General features: G+C 42.4%; 1 protein-coding gene across 6 annotated transcripts in view; it reads left to right on the forward strand.

Annotated features, from left to right (window-relative positions):
- The window catches only part of HIVEP1 (HIVEP zinc finger 1), a 140352-nt gene extending 121004 nt beyond the window's left edge, over window positions 1–19348 (forward strand). For 5 of the 6 annotated variants that reach the window (XM_036115827.2, XM_036115828.2, XM_036115829.2 and 2 more), the window contains exons 8-9: window positions 15511–16022; window positions 17601–19348. In XM_036115827.2, coding sequence (XP_035971720.2) covers window positions 15511–16022; window positions 17601–18779 — 1691 coding nt within the window. In that variant the 3' untranslated portion in view covers window positions 18780–19348. The other variant, XM_078055701.1, reaches the window with a different exon arrangement.
- Window positions 19349–19768: the final 420 nt, after the last annotated feature.

Raw genomic sequence — 19768 nt, forward strand, 5'->3', positions numbered from 1 at the left:
TATTATTCTTTGAAAAGAGGTTCCTCTTCATTAAATCAGCAGTCGTTAGGGATGGGGTCTTGCTTAACAGTTCTTCAGATGTCTGTGTTTTTCGGGGAGAAAGCCCAGAAGCCTGCAGTAGGATGCTGCCTGTCTGGAGGGGGTCCTGTTTTCTAGTTGAACACTGGCCTCCACATGCAGTGCCCAGGGCTGTGGTGGCTGGTCTCTTTTCTTTTCTGTCTATACCCACTCACTAGGTAATCTCATTCCGTTTTCTGACAGTAAATACCACCTGTCTGCTGCTGATTCCAGTACCCACTCCAAACTGGCACATCCGTCCACCTGCTCACCACTCCCACTGGCGAGTCTAATGGGCACCTCAAGTTGGACGTGCCCCAAACTTCCGATTCACCCCTTACATCTAAGAAGCACACTTTCCCGAATGTCTTCTCCCATCCTTTCAGCTGCTAGTCCAAACATCTTGAAGTCATCCTTGGTGCCCTTTGCCTCTTCCTTTAAAGTGTGTTCAGGATCCCCTGTGTGTGTGTGTGTGTGTGTGTGTGTGTGTGTGTGTGTGTGTGTTTCATGGAAATAAAACATGAGGACAAGGATTTTGTGTTCACTGCCCGATCTCTGGCTTCTTAGGATGGTGGCTGGCAAGTGATAGGTAGTAAATAGTTGTTGATTTAATGAAGGACTGGGGGAAAAAATGACCTACAGTCTGTCAGAAAATTCTTGATTATTATTAGTTTTAGAATTGGACATGTTAGTTTTCCGTTAAATCCCTTCCCTAAGATCAGACGGTAGCTATAATACGGCATTTAATGCCTCTACCCGTGAAGATTACTTTAAGTAACACAGACACAGGTGTTGTCAAAGCCATGACGACATTTGTTCGTTAATTTGTTAGTTCTTGGTCATTAGACGAGACGGTAATTCAACTTACCTGACTACTCCTTTTTTCCATCCTCGGTGATGATCACTCCAGATTGACGAAGATCTGTTTTTCAGTAGTTCCAGAAAAGAAAATTTGCTTCTCTTGTTGAAGTGTTCATTCATTCATTTAGCCCTTGAGCAGCTGTAGGTGATGTGCACGGCCGCTGCCCTCGGGCTCAGGGGCTCCCTGCCTGGGCGGCGGTGTTGGCGCGAGTCAGCCTCGGCTGGGATCGGGGCAGGAGCAGGGATGCCTGGTTGGTTGCAGAAGGATGACTAAGGATGTCCCAGAAGAAAGGGAAGGGACTTACTTATCCAGACATTGCTTTATTTGAACAAGTATCGGTGAGGAGGAGGGGTGAGGGAGGGCAGCATTCTGGATCGAGAGGGTTGCTTGGGCAAAAGCCCTGAGGTTAGGGGCAAGGAGCAGGTGCTAAGCACGTAACTGGGACAGGATGTGAGAGTTGGACAGGGTGCATACCTGATGGGGGCCACGGGACAGGTCAGACTATGCAAGGGAGCTTTAGCCCAGGAGCGGTGGTTCCAGGTGTCCACTCTACTCACTTGTCCTCAGATGTAATCAGAGCCGCTGCTGTGGCAGTTTATACCAATTTCTTGATGATGTGACACTTGACAGCCAGTATTTCTTCGGTATGATTTTTCTAGTATTTTTATTCTGTTAAACATTCCATAATATGTAAAGTGTTCCTTTGATTTAAAAAGTTTAATTCCATAAGGATGTGGTAAAGCGTAGCAGTTTGTTACAAAGTGTCTCACTTTACTGTCAATTTCCTTTCCCCGGGAAACATACAAATTATTAGAAATACAGTTGTAGATGAAGTGGCTGACTTTTAAAAAAGTAGGAAGGAGAATCAATGTTTTCAAGTATTGCAGTTTTAAATTCTGAAATGTACACCTCCACCTCCTGCTAGACTGAAGCTCAGGGGTCTGAGGCTGGTCAGTGTTGAGTGATCTCTGCCAGCTTCGCCTCTCTGCCCCCTTCTTGCTCACTGAGGTTTCCCGTCCCCCTGGTCACACAGTCTCCCCCGTGTAGGGATCAGACACATAGTGGTTCCTCGGGAGACTTTAGATGCCTCATAGGATCCTCTGCCCCTCTCGACATTCCTGCCTGACCATGTGTTCTCCATCTTCCTGGCCCACTAGATGAAAACGAGGGGTCAGATTGTATCGTGTGATGTAGGATCTTTGCACACAGAACTTGCTGTCTTCTCTTTAATGGTGAACAGTTTTATCAGATGCTTTTGTGGCACCCTGCGATCTTAGTATCATTTCTCAAATTTGTGATCTAGCATAAATCTGATACTAAGCCCTGGTGCGGGGTACTGTCAGAAACCACACTGGGCATCCCGCTGCCGCATGTCTCCAGTAAACACTCAGGAAAAGGCGGAGGTCTGGCTGGCAGGAAGGTGCCGCAGTGCCACTCACGGTTAGCTTTTTTACCTTTATTTCAGAAAGGTAATGATTGCAGTGGCTTTTCCGATGCCTTTCATGCCCACACAGCGGCAGTTGTCCGGGGATAGCCGGTCTAGCCCTGTGAAAAGTGAAAGGCTGAAATAACTCAACTCCACCAGCTGACTGTCCTTTGTCACCGAGCTTTGCCTAAACACAGTTGAAATTTGTCACTACCAATGCTGACAGATGATAGATGCCCACTAAAGAATATAGTGATTAAGAAAAAATTAAGTAGCCAGATTCAGAGACTCCGTGTCTTTGGGGAAACCATTCCTCTAAAATGTCAAGGCTTGATCAGTATGAAAATTTGTGACATTGTCTTCTCTAGATACTGATTTAAGTTCCTATGTAATTTTGATCGCCACACTGCGTATTTCCTCGTCTAACCGTGCGGCCGCTCTGCAAGCAGTGGAGTCCTACAGTACCTTAAGGAGGACGATTAGAGGGGCACCTGGGTGGCTCAGTCAGTTAAGCTGACTCAGGTCATGATCTCAGGGTCCTGGGATCGAGCCCCACCTTGGACATCTAAGAAATGGGGTAGATATTTTTAAAGGAAGAAAAAAATAACCCACAATGTTGTTGTTTGGGAGATCTGATTCTAAATGCCAGACTTTGCAGAATAGCACCCAGAAACCTATACCAAGGATAGTGCTTTTAGGTTACAGGGAAAATTTGGGGGTTTGGTCATTTAATTGATCTTCTCTATAGCACACCAAGGTATATCACCAGGAAATACTATCTCTGAGCTTTCATTCATTCAACAAAATTTATTAAACACTCACGAAAGGCCAATGTTACTACATAGTATCTCACCAAAAAAAATTTTTTTTTTTTTTAAGAGAGTGTGCAGGGCGTGGAGGGTAGAGGGAGAGAGAGAATCTTAGGCAGGCTCCATGCCTAGTGCAGAGCCAGACATGGGGCTTGATCTCATAATCCTGAGATCGTGACCTGAGCTGAAATCAAGAGTTGGACGCTTAACTGACTGAGCCACCCAGGTGCCCCCAGAATATTTATTTCTTAAATATTATTACCATTTGGTAATGTCTTAGCCAGCTTATGGCTTTCTGGCAAAAATCCAAGGCTTCTTAATACTGTATCTAGTTATTCCTTTATGTCTACCTCATTTTGTCTATTTTCTACAAAGGTTTACTCTGGGTTTATTTCTCCTTAACTTTAGTATTTATTTTCCTGGCATTATCTTCAATCTTTTTTGTTTAAGTTATCTTAAACCCATTCCCTACTGTGCCGACCAGCACAATACTCAGAATGTCCTTCACTGGGGTCATGTGCATGTCTCTGGTTGCTAAAGAGGACTTGTTGAAGGTCACTGTGAAATGGTGTGATGAAGGACCCAAGACCCTTGATTTTTTAAATTCCTTACTGCCCTTAGCAACAGTGGGCTGCAAGGCTACCCATTTTATCTTTCAGCCGATGAATTCTTGGCTAATTTCCAAGTGGAGTAAATTTACAGATGCTAGGAACCATTTACGTTGAATGAAGCAGGAGGAATTATAAGTTTCTCTAAGCCAGCCGTTAAAATGTGGACATTTGGCATTTAAAAAGAAGTTTCCATTTAGTTTAAAACCAGCAACTCAAGCTGCAATTATAGTAGTATGTGCTCACGAAAAGTCTCATCCCTCCAGCCAGCCGCACGTGGTGCGCATCTTCTTTTTGCCGGGCCAGATGACACAGTCTCAGGAATTTTGTCCCTGTGCTCTTGGGGTAGTAGTGAATACTTTGTTTTCACCTTTTGTGTCACAAACCGTGCTGCCGGCTATTTGCTTTTCATGCCTTGATCCAAAGAATGTTTTTGTCAACAGTGCCGGGCCTCAGTGCTAGAATGTTAATCTGCTGCCGAATGGGGAGAACCATCCAGTGTGGCCAAGTGCAGCTTCAGACATGGTTCTTGCTGGGGTACAAGTTTGGGGTACGGTGTGTAAGAGCCGTGACGTTAGATCGCAGGATTTAAAACCTGTATCACATTTGCCCTTAAAATTAAATGAATTTTTCTAAATGAAATTCTGTCGACATGAAACCTGTACAGTGTGTTTCTGTCACTGGGATTTTCAGGGAAAACAGAATTGCTTCTTTTTAAGAAAACGTTCCATGCACAGTACGAAACCATAATAGCTCTGGAGATTTCTACATAAGATAAAGAAGTGTCAATATCATTAACGAACGACACAGATACGAGTCTTTTGGTTTTACTTCCCGAAGCGAACGAACGTTAAACTTTGGCCCCTTACATTCTTAATGATGTTTTCACCTTTTAAAACAAGCAAAATAACAACAACTTATTACTGCCATGGTTGTGGGCTTTAAAAGAATTTTTTTTCCCCCAAGTTGCTGCTGTTTGTCTGGATCTCCAGGTACTGTTTCTAAACTTGTGAGCCAGACAAGCAGGAGCATGCGGATCCCAGAGGGGGTGGTGGTGGCCGCCTGTGAATCCGATTCTTCCAGCAGGTGTCACTGTGGCAGCGATGTGAGGGCAGGCTGCAGTTCATCCGACCCATGCTGGAGTTGGAACTCCATCTTCAGGGAAACTGGGTGACAGAAGCTTATGGAAACGTTTACTTTTGAAAAACAGCGGTGCCGCATCACCTACCTCTTCTTTCCCTCACAAATTTAAATTCACAGAAATTAAAGGCATTAATTTTCCACTTACATAAATTTTTACCGAGTATTGGAAAAATTTAGGAGCAGGGAATGTGTCCAGGAGGACGTAAACGAAACAGAACTTGTAAGGGCCACGCATTTATGAATTTGTTAAGCAAGTGTGGGGTTTTTTTTATGTCTGTTCTAGAGGCCCTGGGGGACGCGGAGGGGTAAGCTACAGCCTTTGCCCTCCTGGAGTGTTACAGTCAGTATGTCACACCAAGAGAACAATGGTAGGAGAATAGTAGGAAGGCCGTGCATCCCATTGGCGTAATGACAGGACTCCTAAGTACATGAAAAGCTGGTTCCAAATTTTGGCTTTGATGCTTCCTAGCCATAGAGACATCTCTTAACTTCCTTGCTAAGAGGAGTTTGATATCACTGCTGTCACCGTGCCTGTTAGATTGAAACAGGATAGTGGAGTATGGGTGTTGGCCGACTTTTCCTGGAAAGGGCCTGATAGTGAATATTTCAGGTCTCGTGGGTCATACAGCCTCTGTCATGACTACTAACGTTTGTGGCTGTGACCAAAGGCTGCCTTAGACAGTTTGTAAACCCCTGAGCCTGCTACGTGCCAGGAAAACTTTACTGACGAGAACAGGCAGCGAGCCTCATGGTTGCCAAGGTCGGATGTAACAGGAACTCCGTGCAGCACGCTGTGGTAGTTCTTGCACTGTGTAACGTGCTACAGCAAAGTGAACAATACCACAAAGTCCTAAATGGTAAGTCTTTGGAGTAGGTAACAAGTCTCTGGTCTCGCCCTTGCCAGCTGGTGATCACAGACAAGTCACTTTTCCTTTCTTCGTCTTCTGTCAGCATGATTTCTGAGGCCGTAGTAATAGTGTTCTTTGGGGGTAGGAGCAGGGCTAAGGGGACGGTGAAGTTATATGAAAGGACTTTTATTAACAAGAATCCAAACAAGAGAACAAGAGTTGGTGGGCTCTGCCTTGGCGCTATGGGTATTTGAAAGGATGCCATTGTTGTCCATTCATTTCAGCTATCCATTTTCTCTTTTCTCTGTCACCCTAGAGTATCAACCCTGTTTAACAAGTATGTGATGATCCAGAGTTCATTTTCAGGTTTCCAGACTTGGAAACTTCCCCTTCAGGAGTTTCAGGACTCAGCACATGCAGAGATAAACATTATTCTCTCCTTGTCCTGGAGAAGGAAAGCTACAGCAAGGAATCCCAGCCCTTCAAGCTGTAGGCCTGTGGCTCTGTCCAGGGAGAAAGAAAGGTCCAGGGAAGCCACCCTGTGGGCCTTCCCACCCATCATACCTCCAGCTTTGTCTGAAACTTGGCATGATCAAGGCAAAATCAGATTAACATGGAGCCAAATAGTTTTACCCCCTTCCCCATTAAACAATATATGGTGTTCTTTTTAAATCCTTCATGTAAATTGAGTGTGTGTGTGTGTGTGTGTGTGTGTGTGTGTGTGTATACATATACACATATATATATAATTTAAAGATTTAAAGATTTATACTGTAAGTATTCTTAAACTTCCATAGTCACTATAAAATGCAGTGTATTTGTTGTGAAATTAAAAAGGTTGAGTTATTAGCTTACATTCTTCTTGGGGATTGCGTTTTATATGTTCTGCTATTCATAATCAAATAATTACATGAAGCTTTTAGTTTTTGTATCTATAAACATTCAACTCATGCATATTTATAAGCTGGTTTAATTTTGATAATTTACTATTGACCTTTCAGGTCACTCTGTAGTTAGATTTTTAAAATAGGACATTTGAATGTGGAACATTTAGCAGAGACTCAGGAGCCAGACAAAACCTGGGTTTGAATCTCAGCTCTGACACTTGTGAGCTATGGGCTTGACACTGTAAAATAATTAACTACAATTTACATTTTTTTTAATCCTTATCAGAGAAAATACCCTGTCCTTAACTACTTGTTTTAGTTATGATCAACTAGTACTGGTGTGTATGTAGCACAAAGCCAGATTCTCCGCGAGTCCGGGTGGCCAGAACCATATACGCAGCTGACTAAGAGATGCAAAACTAGGTACAAGATACAAGGTAGGAACAGTTGTAGGTGCTAAAAGCTTAACACATGTATGTAGGTTATGGTGTATTGGGGAGAAATTTCCTGTGCTTTTAAATTCACCAAGAGGAGCGTTGGATTTGGTTTCAAGGATTAATAGTTTCCTATTAAACAATAGGAAAGAGAAAATTGTTTATCAGAAAGAGAAGTCTTGGTGAGTATAAGAACAGCAGGGAAGTGGATATTGTGCAAGCTTATCTGAATGAGACAGAATATTGATGTCGAGGGAGTAAAATAAAGACCCTGGAGCACTGGCAGATTGTTTGTTTGTTTTATGCAGCTTTCCAAAAGATAAGTTTAATCTTAACAGAAAAGCTGCAAAGCGCATATAGAGAGTCCCTGTATACTCTTCACCCAGCTTCCCCTTATGTTAGCATCGTGCAGAACTGCAGAACGTTTGCCAACACGAAGAGATTAACTTCAGCTCAACGTTAGTAACTGAAGTACAGAAGTGACTTGAGTTTCACCACTTTTTCCACCGATGTCCTTTTTCTGGCTGAGGGTCTCCTTCAGAATCCCACATGGCCCTTGGCAGTCATGGCTCCTTAGGCTCCTCTCATGAGTTCCTCAGTCTCTCTTGTCTTTCATGACCTTGCCATTTGTAGGGAACACGGATCAGTTATTCTGTAGAATGTTCTCAGTGCGGGGTTTTCGGGTGTACGCTCATGATTGGATTGAGGTTGGATTAGGAAGGTTAGAGCGATTGTACTTGTGGCAGTCTTACCGTATCCGGAGGCACGTTACGTCAATAAGTAGTATTGGTCAGGTTAACCTATCTCACTTGGCTAATCTTCCAGGACTTTCTGCTGTAAACTTACTGTCGTTCCCTTTGTAAATATTAAATGTCTGTGGGAGATACTTTGAGACTATGCAGATATCCTGTTTATACACTGGTGGATCTTGCCTAGGATAAGTATTACTAGGGTGTTCTAATTTATTAATTGGAATTTTTCTTCAAGGGGAAGTTACCATTTCTCCATGTGTTCTTTCATCCTTTCATTCATTTACATCCATATGGACTCAAGGATATATATTTTATTCTTTGGGTTATGAACAGTCTTACTGTTTTTTATTGTGTAGCTCAAGTTCTCATTCACCGTTGAGAGCTCTTTGAGGCCTGTTCCTGTGCCCTTTTGATGGGCCCCATCTTTTTTTTTCCTTAAGAAGTTCCTTATTTTCTCGCACACCAAGATGTTCCAGCCCTGACATCAACCATTTCTCCAAGGACTTCTGGTTCCCCCTACTGGAGAATGGTATTTAGAAACCAAGATCTCACTAGGTGGTGTGTTCATAGCTACTGACCTGTCACTGCTCTGTCCTCTGTCACTGGGTAGAGCTAGGAAGCATATGTACATACGCTAACTCCTACTTACACATCTGTATTCATTTCTGTATCTGGGGGGGGAGCATGTACACACACACACACTCACACGTATGCCATATACATGAATGAAATATGAGTCCATACTGATAGTCCCAGTTCCAGTCCACACGGTTGATTCTAGCCTTCTCTTTTTCTGTCCCTGGCAGTGAGGAACCTGGTCCCCATCTACGCTGTGTTTGCATATTTGTTCAACTCTAGGATTTTTTTTAAAGATTCATTTATTTATTATAGAGGGAGGGGCAGAGAGAGAGAAAGACTCTCAAGCAGACTCCCCGCTGAGCATGGAGCCTGATGTGGGGCTTGATCCCAGGAACCATGAGATCATGACCTGAGCCGAAACCGAGTCGGAAACCCAACCGACTGAGCCACACAGGCACCCCTTGTTCAACGCTAGTATTAATGAACCAGTTTCAGAAATCCTAACCCACCTGCAAAAGAAACAGATTTACACTTACAGTCAGTGTGTGTGCAGTTTGTTTTGTCTTCGACCTTCACCTCATCCGGTCAGAACCCTCACCCAGGGTGGACCTTTCTTCCCACCCCTTCAGAGTGGTTGTGCGGTTCACTTGTACTTCAGATAGGGTCATCTGTCTCAGCTTGCATTCCATCTTGGGTACATCCCACATCCTGGCTGATTATGTTTCTATTGACATACTGTAAAGTTCACTTCATGGCATTCAGCTCACTCTATGGTGGTCTTTGACAAATGTGTAGAATGGTATGTCCACCCCCACAGTTCCATACTGAGGAGTTCCATCACCCCCCCAAATTCCCCTGTGCCATTCCCTTATAGACAACTGCTTCCCCTACCCAACAACCCCTAGCAACCACTGATCTCTTTTTTCCCTATAGTTTTGCCTTTTCCAGAGTGCCGTATGAAAGGAATAATAGAATGAGTAGCTTTGGGGGTCTGGCTTGTGCTTTCTCTCTATCGCTCTGTCAAATAAATAAATAAAATCTAAAAAAAAAGAAATGTGATTTGCAATGTTTTCTTGCAGTCTCTGCTTGTCTTTATTCTTTTTTGTAGTGTTTTTCTCAGAGAAAAAAGGGTTTTTTAAAATATTAATGAAGCCCAGGTTATCAGTTTTTTAAAATTGTGCTTTTGATGTCGTATGTAAGAAATCTTAGTCTACTCCAAGGTTACACAGATTTTCTACAGTTTTCTTGAAGAAGTTTTACAGTTTTGTATTTTACATTTACATTGAGTTATTGTATAAGGTGTAAAGTATGTGTCATTTTTTTATATGTGGATGTCCATTTGTTTCAGCAACATTTATTGAGAAGACTGTCCTTTCCCCATGGAACTGCCTTTGTCAAAATTTAGCTAACTATATTTGTGTGGGTTTTATCTCTGGATTCTCTCATCTGTTGGTTCCTATATGTCTGTCCTCCTGCCAATACCACACAGCTTGGGTCTGAGTTCTTTAACTTCTTTTCTTTTCCAAAATGGCTTTGGCTATACTCGTTTCTTTTCTTTCCCCTAGAAATTTTAGAATCAGGTTGTCAATATCTGTAAAATGCTTATGAGATTTTTAATGGAATTGTATTGCATCTATAGATCAAATTGGGGAGAAATCCTTTCTTAACAATACTGAAATTTCCAGTCTATGAATTAAGTATATCTCTTCATTTATTTCTTCATTTATTTATTTCTTCATTATTTCTTTATTTATTTCTTTAACTAGTATTTTCTAGTTTTCAATGTAACAGATCCTTTTTTAAATTTATACTTAGATTTCATTATTTTGGTGCTATTTTAAATAGTATTGTAGCTTATTTTTGAATTCTAGTTTGTTCATTGGTGGGTCATAGAGTTCTTAAAAGATTTTTTTTAAGATTTTATTTATTTATTTGAGAGCGAGAGATAGCGAGAGAGAGCATGAGTGGGGAGGAGGAGAGAAACAGGGTCCCCACTGAGCAGGGAGCCCAACACAGGGCTAGATCCCAGGACCCTGGGATCACAACCCAAGCCGAAGGCAGATGCTTAACCAACTGTACCCCCTTAATAGATTTTTTATTATCCTTTTAACATCTATGGGTTTGTAGTAATAGCCCCCTTTTCTTTCCTAATGCTGGTAATTTGTATCTTCTTTTTTTCTTAGCCAGTATTACTAGATATTTATCAATTTTATTTATTTTTTTTTTTTCAAAGACCCAGCTTTTGGTTTCATTGACTTTCTCTGCTTTTCTTTTGTCAACTTCTTTATTTCCATTCTTATCTCTGTTATTTACTTTCTGCTCCCTGCTTTGGGTGTGATTTTTGTGTTTTTTTTTCTAATTTCTAAAGGTGAGAACTCTGATTATTTATTTAAGACCTCTCTTCTAATAGAAGTGTTTGATACAGTAAATTTCCCAATAACCACTTCTTTAGCTGCCTTCCACAGTTTGCATGTTATATTTTAACTTTCATGTAGCTCAGAGTATTTCTGACCTTTCTTTGAGACTTTTTCTTTGACCCAAGGATTATTTAGGAATATGTTAGGTAAATCTGGAATACTGGGGGATTTTCAGGTATCTTTCAATTATTGATTTCGAGTTTCATTCTGTTTTCATCCAAAACATACTCTGTATGACTTGTATTAATTTAAATTTGTTGAGGTTTGCCTTGTGGCTCTGAATATGGTATATATTGGTAAATGTTCCATGTATACTTATAAGGAAAGCATATTCTGTGGGTTGGGTGGAATGTTCTATACCTGTCAGCTGGGACAAGTTATTTGATAGTGTTTTTCAGGTCTTCTGTGTTCTTACTGATTTTCTGTATACTTGGTCCATCAATTACTGAGAGTGGAATGTTGAAGTCTTCGACTATAATTGTTGACTGGTTTATTACTTTTTTCAGTTTTAGCCTCATTTATCTTGAGGCTTCATTTAGTTGCTACACTTTTAGGATTATATGTGTTCATAGTGAGGCAACCCCTATATCATTAATATAATGTTCCTGTTCATTCTTGATAATATTCTTTGTTCTGAAATCTACTTTGTCTGATATTAGTATACTAGTTAGTTTTTCCAGCTGTAATTTAGTTAATGTCGTAAGGTATATCTTTCTCCGAACTTTACTTTCAATCTATTTATATTTAAAATAGGCTTCTGGTACACAATATGTATACTTGGCACTTGCTTTTTTTTAATCCCATCTAGCAATTTCTCTCCTTTAATTCGTGTGTTAGACCATTCCTTTTAATGTCATTTTTCATGTAGTGGAATAAAATCTATCACCAGCTGTTTTTTTATTTCTTTTTTTCTTTCTGACTTAATTGAGCATTTTTTATGATTTTGTTTTATCTCCTCCTTGACTTGTTACTCATACCTTGTTGTGTTCTGTAATTTACACTTGTTATATTTTATCTCTTCCTTGACTTTGTTACTTATACTTTTTTAAAAAATGTAGTTGTCTTCCTTCAGATAATGCTACATTATTTCACAGGCAGTGTAGACACCATAACAGTGTGTTGCTTTCCTCCTTTCCGTCTGTTGTGCTGTAGGTTTGTACCTTCTCCATCTACGGTTGCTATAAACACACAGCACACTGTGACTGCTGTAGACCTTTGATTGTCTTTTAGAGAAAGCAAATAAAACTTTAGAGAAATAATTTTATCTTTATCCTATTTCTGATGCTTTCATTTTTGTGTGTATGTAGATCCACATTCCTATCTGATACCATATCCTCTGTGCTTAAAGAGCTTACGTTAACATTTATTGTCAAGTAGGTCTGCTGACAATGAATCCCCTCAGTTTAGGTTTTTCTAAGAAAACCTGCATTTCTGCTTCATCTTTGAAAATTATTGCCAGTGAGCACAGAATTCCGGGTTGGACCATTTTCTTGTTGTCATTGTTACTTTGTTTTTCATTTGTAGCATTTCATTTCATTCTCATTCATAGTTTCCATGTCTCATCTGAAATTCCCACTGGACATTGCAGGTTGTCCACCTTTCCCATTAGAGCCTTTAACACATCACTTATTTTAAATTCTCTGACATGTCTAGTGTCTGTATCACATCCAACTAGTTCTGATTGCTTTTTCTCTTCTGAGTATGTTGTTTTTTTTTTCCCTGCCTTTTTGTATGCCTTGTAATTTTTGTTGAAAGCTAGACATCTTGTATAAGACAGTGGAGACTATGTAAGCAGTCTTTCTGCCTCCTAAGGGGTGTGCCTCTCCTGCAGGGCCTTTAGTGTGGGTGTTAGAGTTTCTCTAGTTAGGAATCTGACAGTGTGTGAGAGATTTGTTGTAGCCATGGCAACTCCCACAGCACCAGAAGCTTCAGATTCCTATAGAGATAACGTGTCTTTGGGGGGTTGGGTGGATTATGAGAACAGTGCCTGTTTCAGTCCCAGTTTTAGGTCTTCCCTTTGTACTGTGTCTCAGTGAGAGTCACTCTCCACATTCCTGTTCTTCTCCTATCCCTTGCCCAGCAGTTTTGGGCTGTTATCTTGTCACTTAGAGGTCCTAGCTTGGCATTAAGGGGTGAAGAGGAGGACAGGAAGCCACCTGTGTTCTGATTCAGCCTCAGTCATCCACATGTACCAGGTTCTTAGGTTTCTGGGCTGTGGCCCTTGTGTTCCCCCACCACTCCCTCAGCTCCTGTGGTAGACTCAGCTGGTAATCTTGTCACTCCTCAAGGAGTAGAGCTGTGTTTTTTCTCCTGTTCCTCCCACTGCAGTAAGTCTTCACCAGTGTCCTGAGGGCAGCAATGCTTGTGCCCTTCTCTTCACAGCGTAGTGTTTTTTCCCTAGTGGGGAGAGGGGGTGTGGATCCAGGTGGAATGTCTTGCCCCTTCTCTATAGCTACCACTCCTGTCCCCCAGACCTGGATCACAGTGGATACTGAGCGCTCTTTTCTGTGAGCACTTGAGTGGGGTTCATGGCATCGAGCCTGCAGGAGAGCGTAGCTTCAGAGGATTCACACAATCCTGCCAGACCATAGTTGGCTCTAACCAACCTGTCAGCTGTTTAGCTGAATTCCTCTGCCCGTGTCCCATTGCATCCACTTGAGATGATGCAGGCTTGGTGTCTTCTCTCTTCCTGCACACACGGTCTCTGCTTGGAGCTTGGACTCTTTGACTGACTAGGACCTCGGCTTTACGAGGAATATTGAAAAAGTCGTAAATATAAAAGTAAGACTGTTCTCTTTTAAAACAGAGTAATAGTTTTTAAAGTAAAGCAAGTTTCATCCTAGTTAGACTCTGTAGCAGGGCTGACCTCTGATGAAATCAGCCTCCCTCTCTAGTCACCTGTTCTCCTAATCATCTGATGTCTTCTGATTTTCTTCAACTTTCCCCTTTAAGAGAAAAAAAAAAATACCAAAAAATGTCTGATTTGGCACTGTTGTGGCAAACTCAAAACAAATTGGGAATGACTCTTCAATTTTAGAATTTCAAACATCAGATAGGGTTGCAGAGAGGTATCTGTGAGGCAGAAGGCAGGGCAATTACCCCAAAATCACCCATTCCATCTCTAGCATGGGCACTTGGTGGGATTCAGTAAATTAGTGTTATTTTATAGCAAAACAGAAGCCTTAAGGCAAAAAGCAAGTGAAATCATGTTTTAAAGTAGCCTACATGTGTATGTTTTGCCCTTGAATGTTTTAATTCTAAAAGTAACATGTACTTGAGATAAACAACTTAAAAATTCTAATCCATTCCATCTTCTTGAAATAATTACCCTCAAATGTTTTGGTGTCCATCCTTTGAGACTTTTCTCTAAGAACTTATCTTTGTAATATACAAGGAGTAGTAAAGTAAATTAATATGCAGACCATTTGGAATATGCAAGAAATAAACCTCTTCAAAATATATGTGTAAAAGCAAAATGTTAAAAAGTACGTATAAATGCAGAATGTTTCAAAGCTAAGCTGAATACAATGTGATGTCTTCTTTATTATGGCTCATGACAAAGAATTGGGGTAGAGATTTTGCATTCATCTTCCTCCATTTAACTTTTTAAAGTTCATTAGCTTTCTAAGGGAAAGCACCTTTAATTTTGTAAGATTTTTAAACAGGTAAAGTTTTAAATCAGGTTCCACATGAGCTTATGAAAATTTTGAAACCATTTGAAACCTGGACCTTCTTGAATATTCTTTGTTAAACGCAGTCCCACATGAGTTTATGAGGCTGATATGAATTACTTTTAGTTAACGTTCCTCTTCCTGTGAGGAGTTGAATTAATCATAATGAAAAAATGATGGGAATATTTAGCACCTCTCTTAGTAAAAAAGAAAAGAAAAAGTAGAAGTCTTAAATATTAAAGGATATTACTACCCAGAGGACAATGGAAACATGTCTAAAATACTATTCACTTATTAATTCAAATATTTGATATAATTTTTTTTTTTTTTAAAGATTTTATTCATTTATTTGAGAGAGAGAGAGAGAACAAGCAGGCAGAGAGGCAGGCAGAGGGAGAGGGAGAAGCAGGCTTCCCGCTGAGCAGGGAGCCCGATGCGGGGCTCGATCCCAGGACCCCGGGATCATGACCTGAGCCGAAGGCAGCGGCTTAACCGACTGAGCCACCCAGGTGCTCCTTGATATAATTATTAAATAAAATTATTTCACTTACAAATACAAATGGCATCAGGTTTTTTTTTGTTTTTGTTTTAATTTGTCCAATGAAAAGGAGATACAAAGAAGTAGAGAGAGCTCAGGAAGAATTGTGTTGAACTCTGTCAAATTTTTGTATATCTTTCAGTCTTCTTTAATAGTTGAGGCCTTTGTTTCTGATTTTCTTGATACATTGCCCTTGCCTGCGTACTCTTCTGAGGTCCATTTCATGTTCTGCATCCCTAACAAGTGTCCTGGCCATGCCGCTCTCTGGCAGCACCTCCCCTCTCTGATTCCTGACTGACTGACCTATTCTTCCCCTCGCCGCTCTCCTCGGCTAACCTTTGGGCTTTTTGTGGGTAGAGCCCTTGTCTGTTCTATTCCTCACAGCATTGCTAAGCTTATAAAAAATAATAATAATAAAAGGTTGCGTTTGTCCACATGCAAAATATTCTATAACATAGCCCCCTGGTTGTTTTTATTAGATGAAAAGCAAAGATTTGGTTTCGAGCGGTCTGGGTATGACCTTGAAGAATCGGATGGCCCGGATGAGGATGATAATGAAAATGAAGATGATGATGAAGACAGTCAGGCTGAATCTGTCTTGTCAGCAGCTCCCTCCGTTACCGCCAGCCCGCAGCACCTTCCATCTAGAAGTAGCCTCCAGGATTCTGGGAGTGTGGAGGAGGACATCAGGATTGCCGACTGCTTCTCTGGGGTGCACACAGACCCGACGGATGTTCTGCCCAGAGCCTTGCCTACCAAGATGACCGTGCTAAGCACAGTGCAGTCAGACCATAGCAGGAAGACAGAGTCCCCAGCGAAGATCAGGCAGCGTGGTACAAAAGACGGAGAAGAACCAACGACTCCCGTAGACACTTCTCAGTCCCCCGAAGCTGCACCCAGATCCCCCTGTCACCAGATGTCTGTAGACTACCCGGACTCAGAAGAAATTCTGGGAAGTTCTGTAGCAGGAAAGACTATCACTTTAACACAGGTAAATGCTTTGTTGTTGGTTTCCTTCCATTTACCCTGTTAAATACGGGGATTCTAATGACTTAAGAAAATAATATACTTAAATTATTTATTTCTGGCTAAATCAGTTTGTTTAGGCTTAATTTTTTGTTTTATTTAAAGGCAAAGGACATTTATGTCTTTTGGCTTCTTGCTGGGTATTTTAATAAGAGTTCACATACTGGATCATAAATCTGTGAAAGAACCAAATGGATCTTTAAAAATCTGTTCATTTGAAAAAATATGTATGTGCCCCTTGGGAATATGAGCCTTGGGACCTATTTGTCCCCGCGCTTACCCTGAGTTCTTTTTCCACTGGCATTGATATGATGGATTTGCACTAAATTATCCAAACATTTTGCAGTTTGCCCCTGTCGGCATGACAGCTACCAGTTTCTGTGGCAGAGTTGGTGTGACCCAAATAATGTACCAAGAAGTTCACTTTGCTTGAATGATCAAATTGTTGTGGCAGCTTTAGAGAGCTTCCTGCCGGAGAACCAGCTCAGGGCCAGACACAGGCCTACGGAGACACGACCTACGTGTGCTGTGAATGGGTCTCTGCTTTTACCCCTGGTGCGGCTCATGAGGAATGTTTAAATCTCTGATGAATACATTCATCTCCCTGACACTTGTCTTGCCTGGAGTACGGATTGACGATGGCCATAGGATTTATTTCTAAATGTGGCAGATTTTGGTTTGTGAGGTGACCCTGGAGAAAAATAAAGACTGTGCAAGCTCGGGTTTCTAGAGACTACTCTAAATTAATATAATTTAACTGAATTGCATTAATACTTAAATTATATTTGATATTTAAATTAGTATATGCGTTAATGTAGCTCTGTAATGTAGATATTATCAAGAAAAAGCTAATATTTAGGTGATAATCTTGGGTGGGAGGGAGATTGGCAAGATTTGTCCCTTTTCGTGACTTCCAGATTTGGTCACCTGTGCTCTCCGCTTCTCTAGCCTAAAATCACCGACACACCTGCCAGTGCCTGGAAGTCAGGTTTTCAGTAGACATTTCATAAACTTATGAATGAAGGAACGAGGGAATAAACAACTGCAGACTTTTTTTATTAATGACAACCCTTTATTTCAAAAATGAGTAATCCTCCAGTTGATTTTCCCTTTGAGTTGACATTCATAGCTAACTAATGTCGCAATTCCTCAATAACCCCTAATCTCTAAAATAGGGTAGAGCTGGTGGTGCCAGCAAGAATAACAATACCAACAACAGATACAGAACAACAGCAGTATAATTATGGCTGCGTCTCAAGGTTAGTTTCTGTATAAATGAGACAACACCCGGGGAATTTGTTCGAAAAATGCAAAGTACTGTACAAAATGTGTTGCTGTTATTTGTATAGAGATTAAAGGTATAATGGGTTTTTTAGTTGGCAATTTGTTTCTTAAAATGAAAACCTCATTTTCAGCGAGCTTGTAATTCGTATACAAATATACGTGCTTCCGCCTGGTTGGGAAGAATAGATTTTATGCCAGCAGTTTAGCTCAGTGACTGAGAGGGCCGTGCTGTAAAAGGGTTTTGTCTCCTGCCTTTCAGAGCGCAGCAGCTGTAAGACTTCCTCCTCCTGCAGCCGCGCGCAGCCCTCAGACAGCAGCGGGGGTTCCTTCGGGGGCCTCGCTGCAGCCTGACGCTCAAGAACAGAAGCAGCAGGTGACCCTCCAGCCGCCTGCAGGCCTGCCCTCCCCCCAGACCCATCTGTTCAGCCACCTTCCTCTGCATTCTCAGCAGCAGTCCAGGACACCCTACAATATGGTTCCGGTCGGGGGGATCCACGTGGTACCTGCCGGCCTCACATACTCCACGTTTGTACCCATCCAAGCAGGGCCAATGCAGCTGACGATTCCGGCCGTCAACGTCATTCATAGAACTGTGGGCACCCCCGGGGATTCCGCCACGGCAGTTTCGGGCACCACACGTGCCGCCGGAGTGGCCGAATTAAGCGGCGTCGTGCCATGTATTCCCATTGGCCAAATCCACGTGCCGGGCCTTCCGAACCTCAGTGCCCCAGGCCTGCAGCCGCTGCCCTCCCTGAGCATGGAAACCGTCAATATCTTGGGCCTCGCCAACACCAACGTGGCCCCGCAAGTGCACCCCCCGGGGCTCGCCCTAAACGCCGTGGGGCTGCAGGTTCTGACGGCAAACCCTCCCTCGCAGAGCAGCCCCACCCCTCAGGCGCACATTCCAGGCCTCCAGATCGTGAACATCGCGCTGCCTACCTTAATCCCCTCGGTCGGGCAAGTGGCCGTGGACGCACCGGGCGCCCCCGAGATGCCACCCGCCCACAGCAGAGCGCGGGAGGCGCCGCCCCAGCCCGCCTCGGCGGCCAGCGCCCATCCCGGCAGCGGCAGCACGTCTCCTCAGGGGTCTCCTCAGGTCCAGCGGGCAAATGCAAAAAAAGTTCCAGATCCCTCTGCCCCCGCAAGAGCCCCGGCCAGGCCCGATGGCTCCAGTAAAGTGGACGCAGGGAAGGCCGCCTCGGTGAATCATGTGAAGCCCAAGCCTGAACTCGCGCCCGTGCAGGGCCAGCCGGCGCCCGCCGCCGAGCCTCCACTGCCGGCGCGTCCTGAAGCCTTCCCGGAGCCCCCCGGCCCGCAGACCCCCTCCCCGGACAGAGCGGCGCCCAGGCCCGCAGCGCGGCCCCGGAGGCAGGCCAGCGCCCCGTTTAGCGACGTGAGTAGTGACGACGACGAGGACAGGCTCGTGATAGCGACCTAGGGGCTCTTTGGGGGGGGGGGGCGGGCTGGTTTGGTTTGGTTTTTTGGTGGTGTTTTTTTTTATATAACACTTAAAGGTTTCTTTGAAAACCCTCCTTTCCTTAAAGCACATTTTTCTGACATAAACTCATGACTAATCTTTGTGCAATCATGAACTTTTGACCAATAATTGTTGTTTTGTGTCCGCTCCAGCCATTTTTGTACATGTTGTATAGACACTTGTGCCTTTTAGGAGTTTATGTTTAGAAGCTGTACAGATTGTTGAATATCTATATACATAAAATATATATTATATATGTATATGAAAACCAGGTAGTTATTTGTGTTTAGAAAAAAAACCTGTCAAATAAATCAAATGATTAAATTATATGTTGCACTGTTAAATATAAATTTTTATGGCTGTGGGGCAGAGTTTCTGTGTATAAATTAGTATGTAAACTCCATATTTATTGTATTCATATTCGTCTTTGAAAATGGGTCTGTCCTTCTTGTGTAAGACAGTAACTTTACACTTCAGACAGATTTTCTGTGTCATGAAATGTTTCAGTAAAATATTGTTTACTGACTTTACCATTGCTGAAGTCGTGCCTTCTTTATATACCCAATATCAGTATTCGGAAAAGAGCCATAGGTCACGTGTGGAAACCACCCTTAGTTTTGAGAAATGGGGGCTTTACTGGTGTTACTACTGTGTGAAACTCAGTGAAACCCATACAACTGAGAGGCCTATTTTTCTTATTTGTGAGCATTCATTTTATAGCTATTAACTTATAGAAGGTTCGGTACTTAGGAACACTTTCTGCAAATACGTATAGCATACAGCCTGGAATGGGCAAAGTTCCTAAATGCGGGTGTGACAATTTCTGGTAAACATAAAATAAGTTAAAACAATTGTCCAGAGAACTTGGATGAGGCTCGGCCTGTGAAACCGGTTTCTCAGGCTCTGCCCTCAAGTCTGTTTATTAGCCACCGGCTCTTCTTTCCCTCATA

Source organism: Halichoerus grypus, chromosome 9, assembly GCF_964656455.1.
Source record: "Halichoerus grypus chromosome 9, mHalGry1.hap1.1, whole genome shotgun sequence".
Lineage (NCBI taxonomy): Eukaryota > Metazoa > Chordata > Mammalia > Carnivora > Phocidae > Halichoerus > Halichoerus grypus.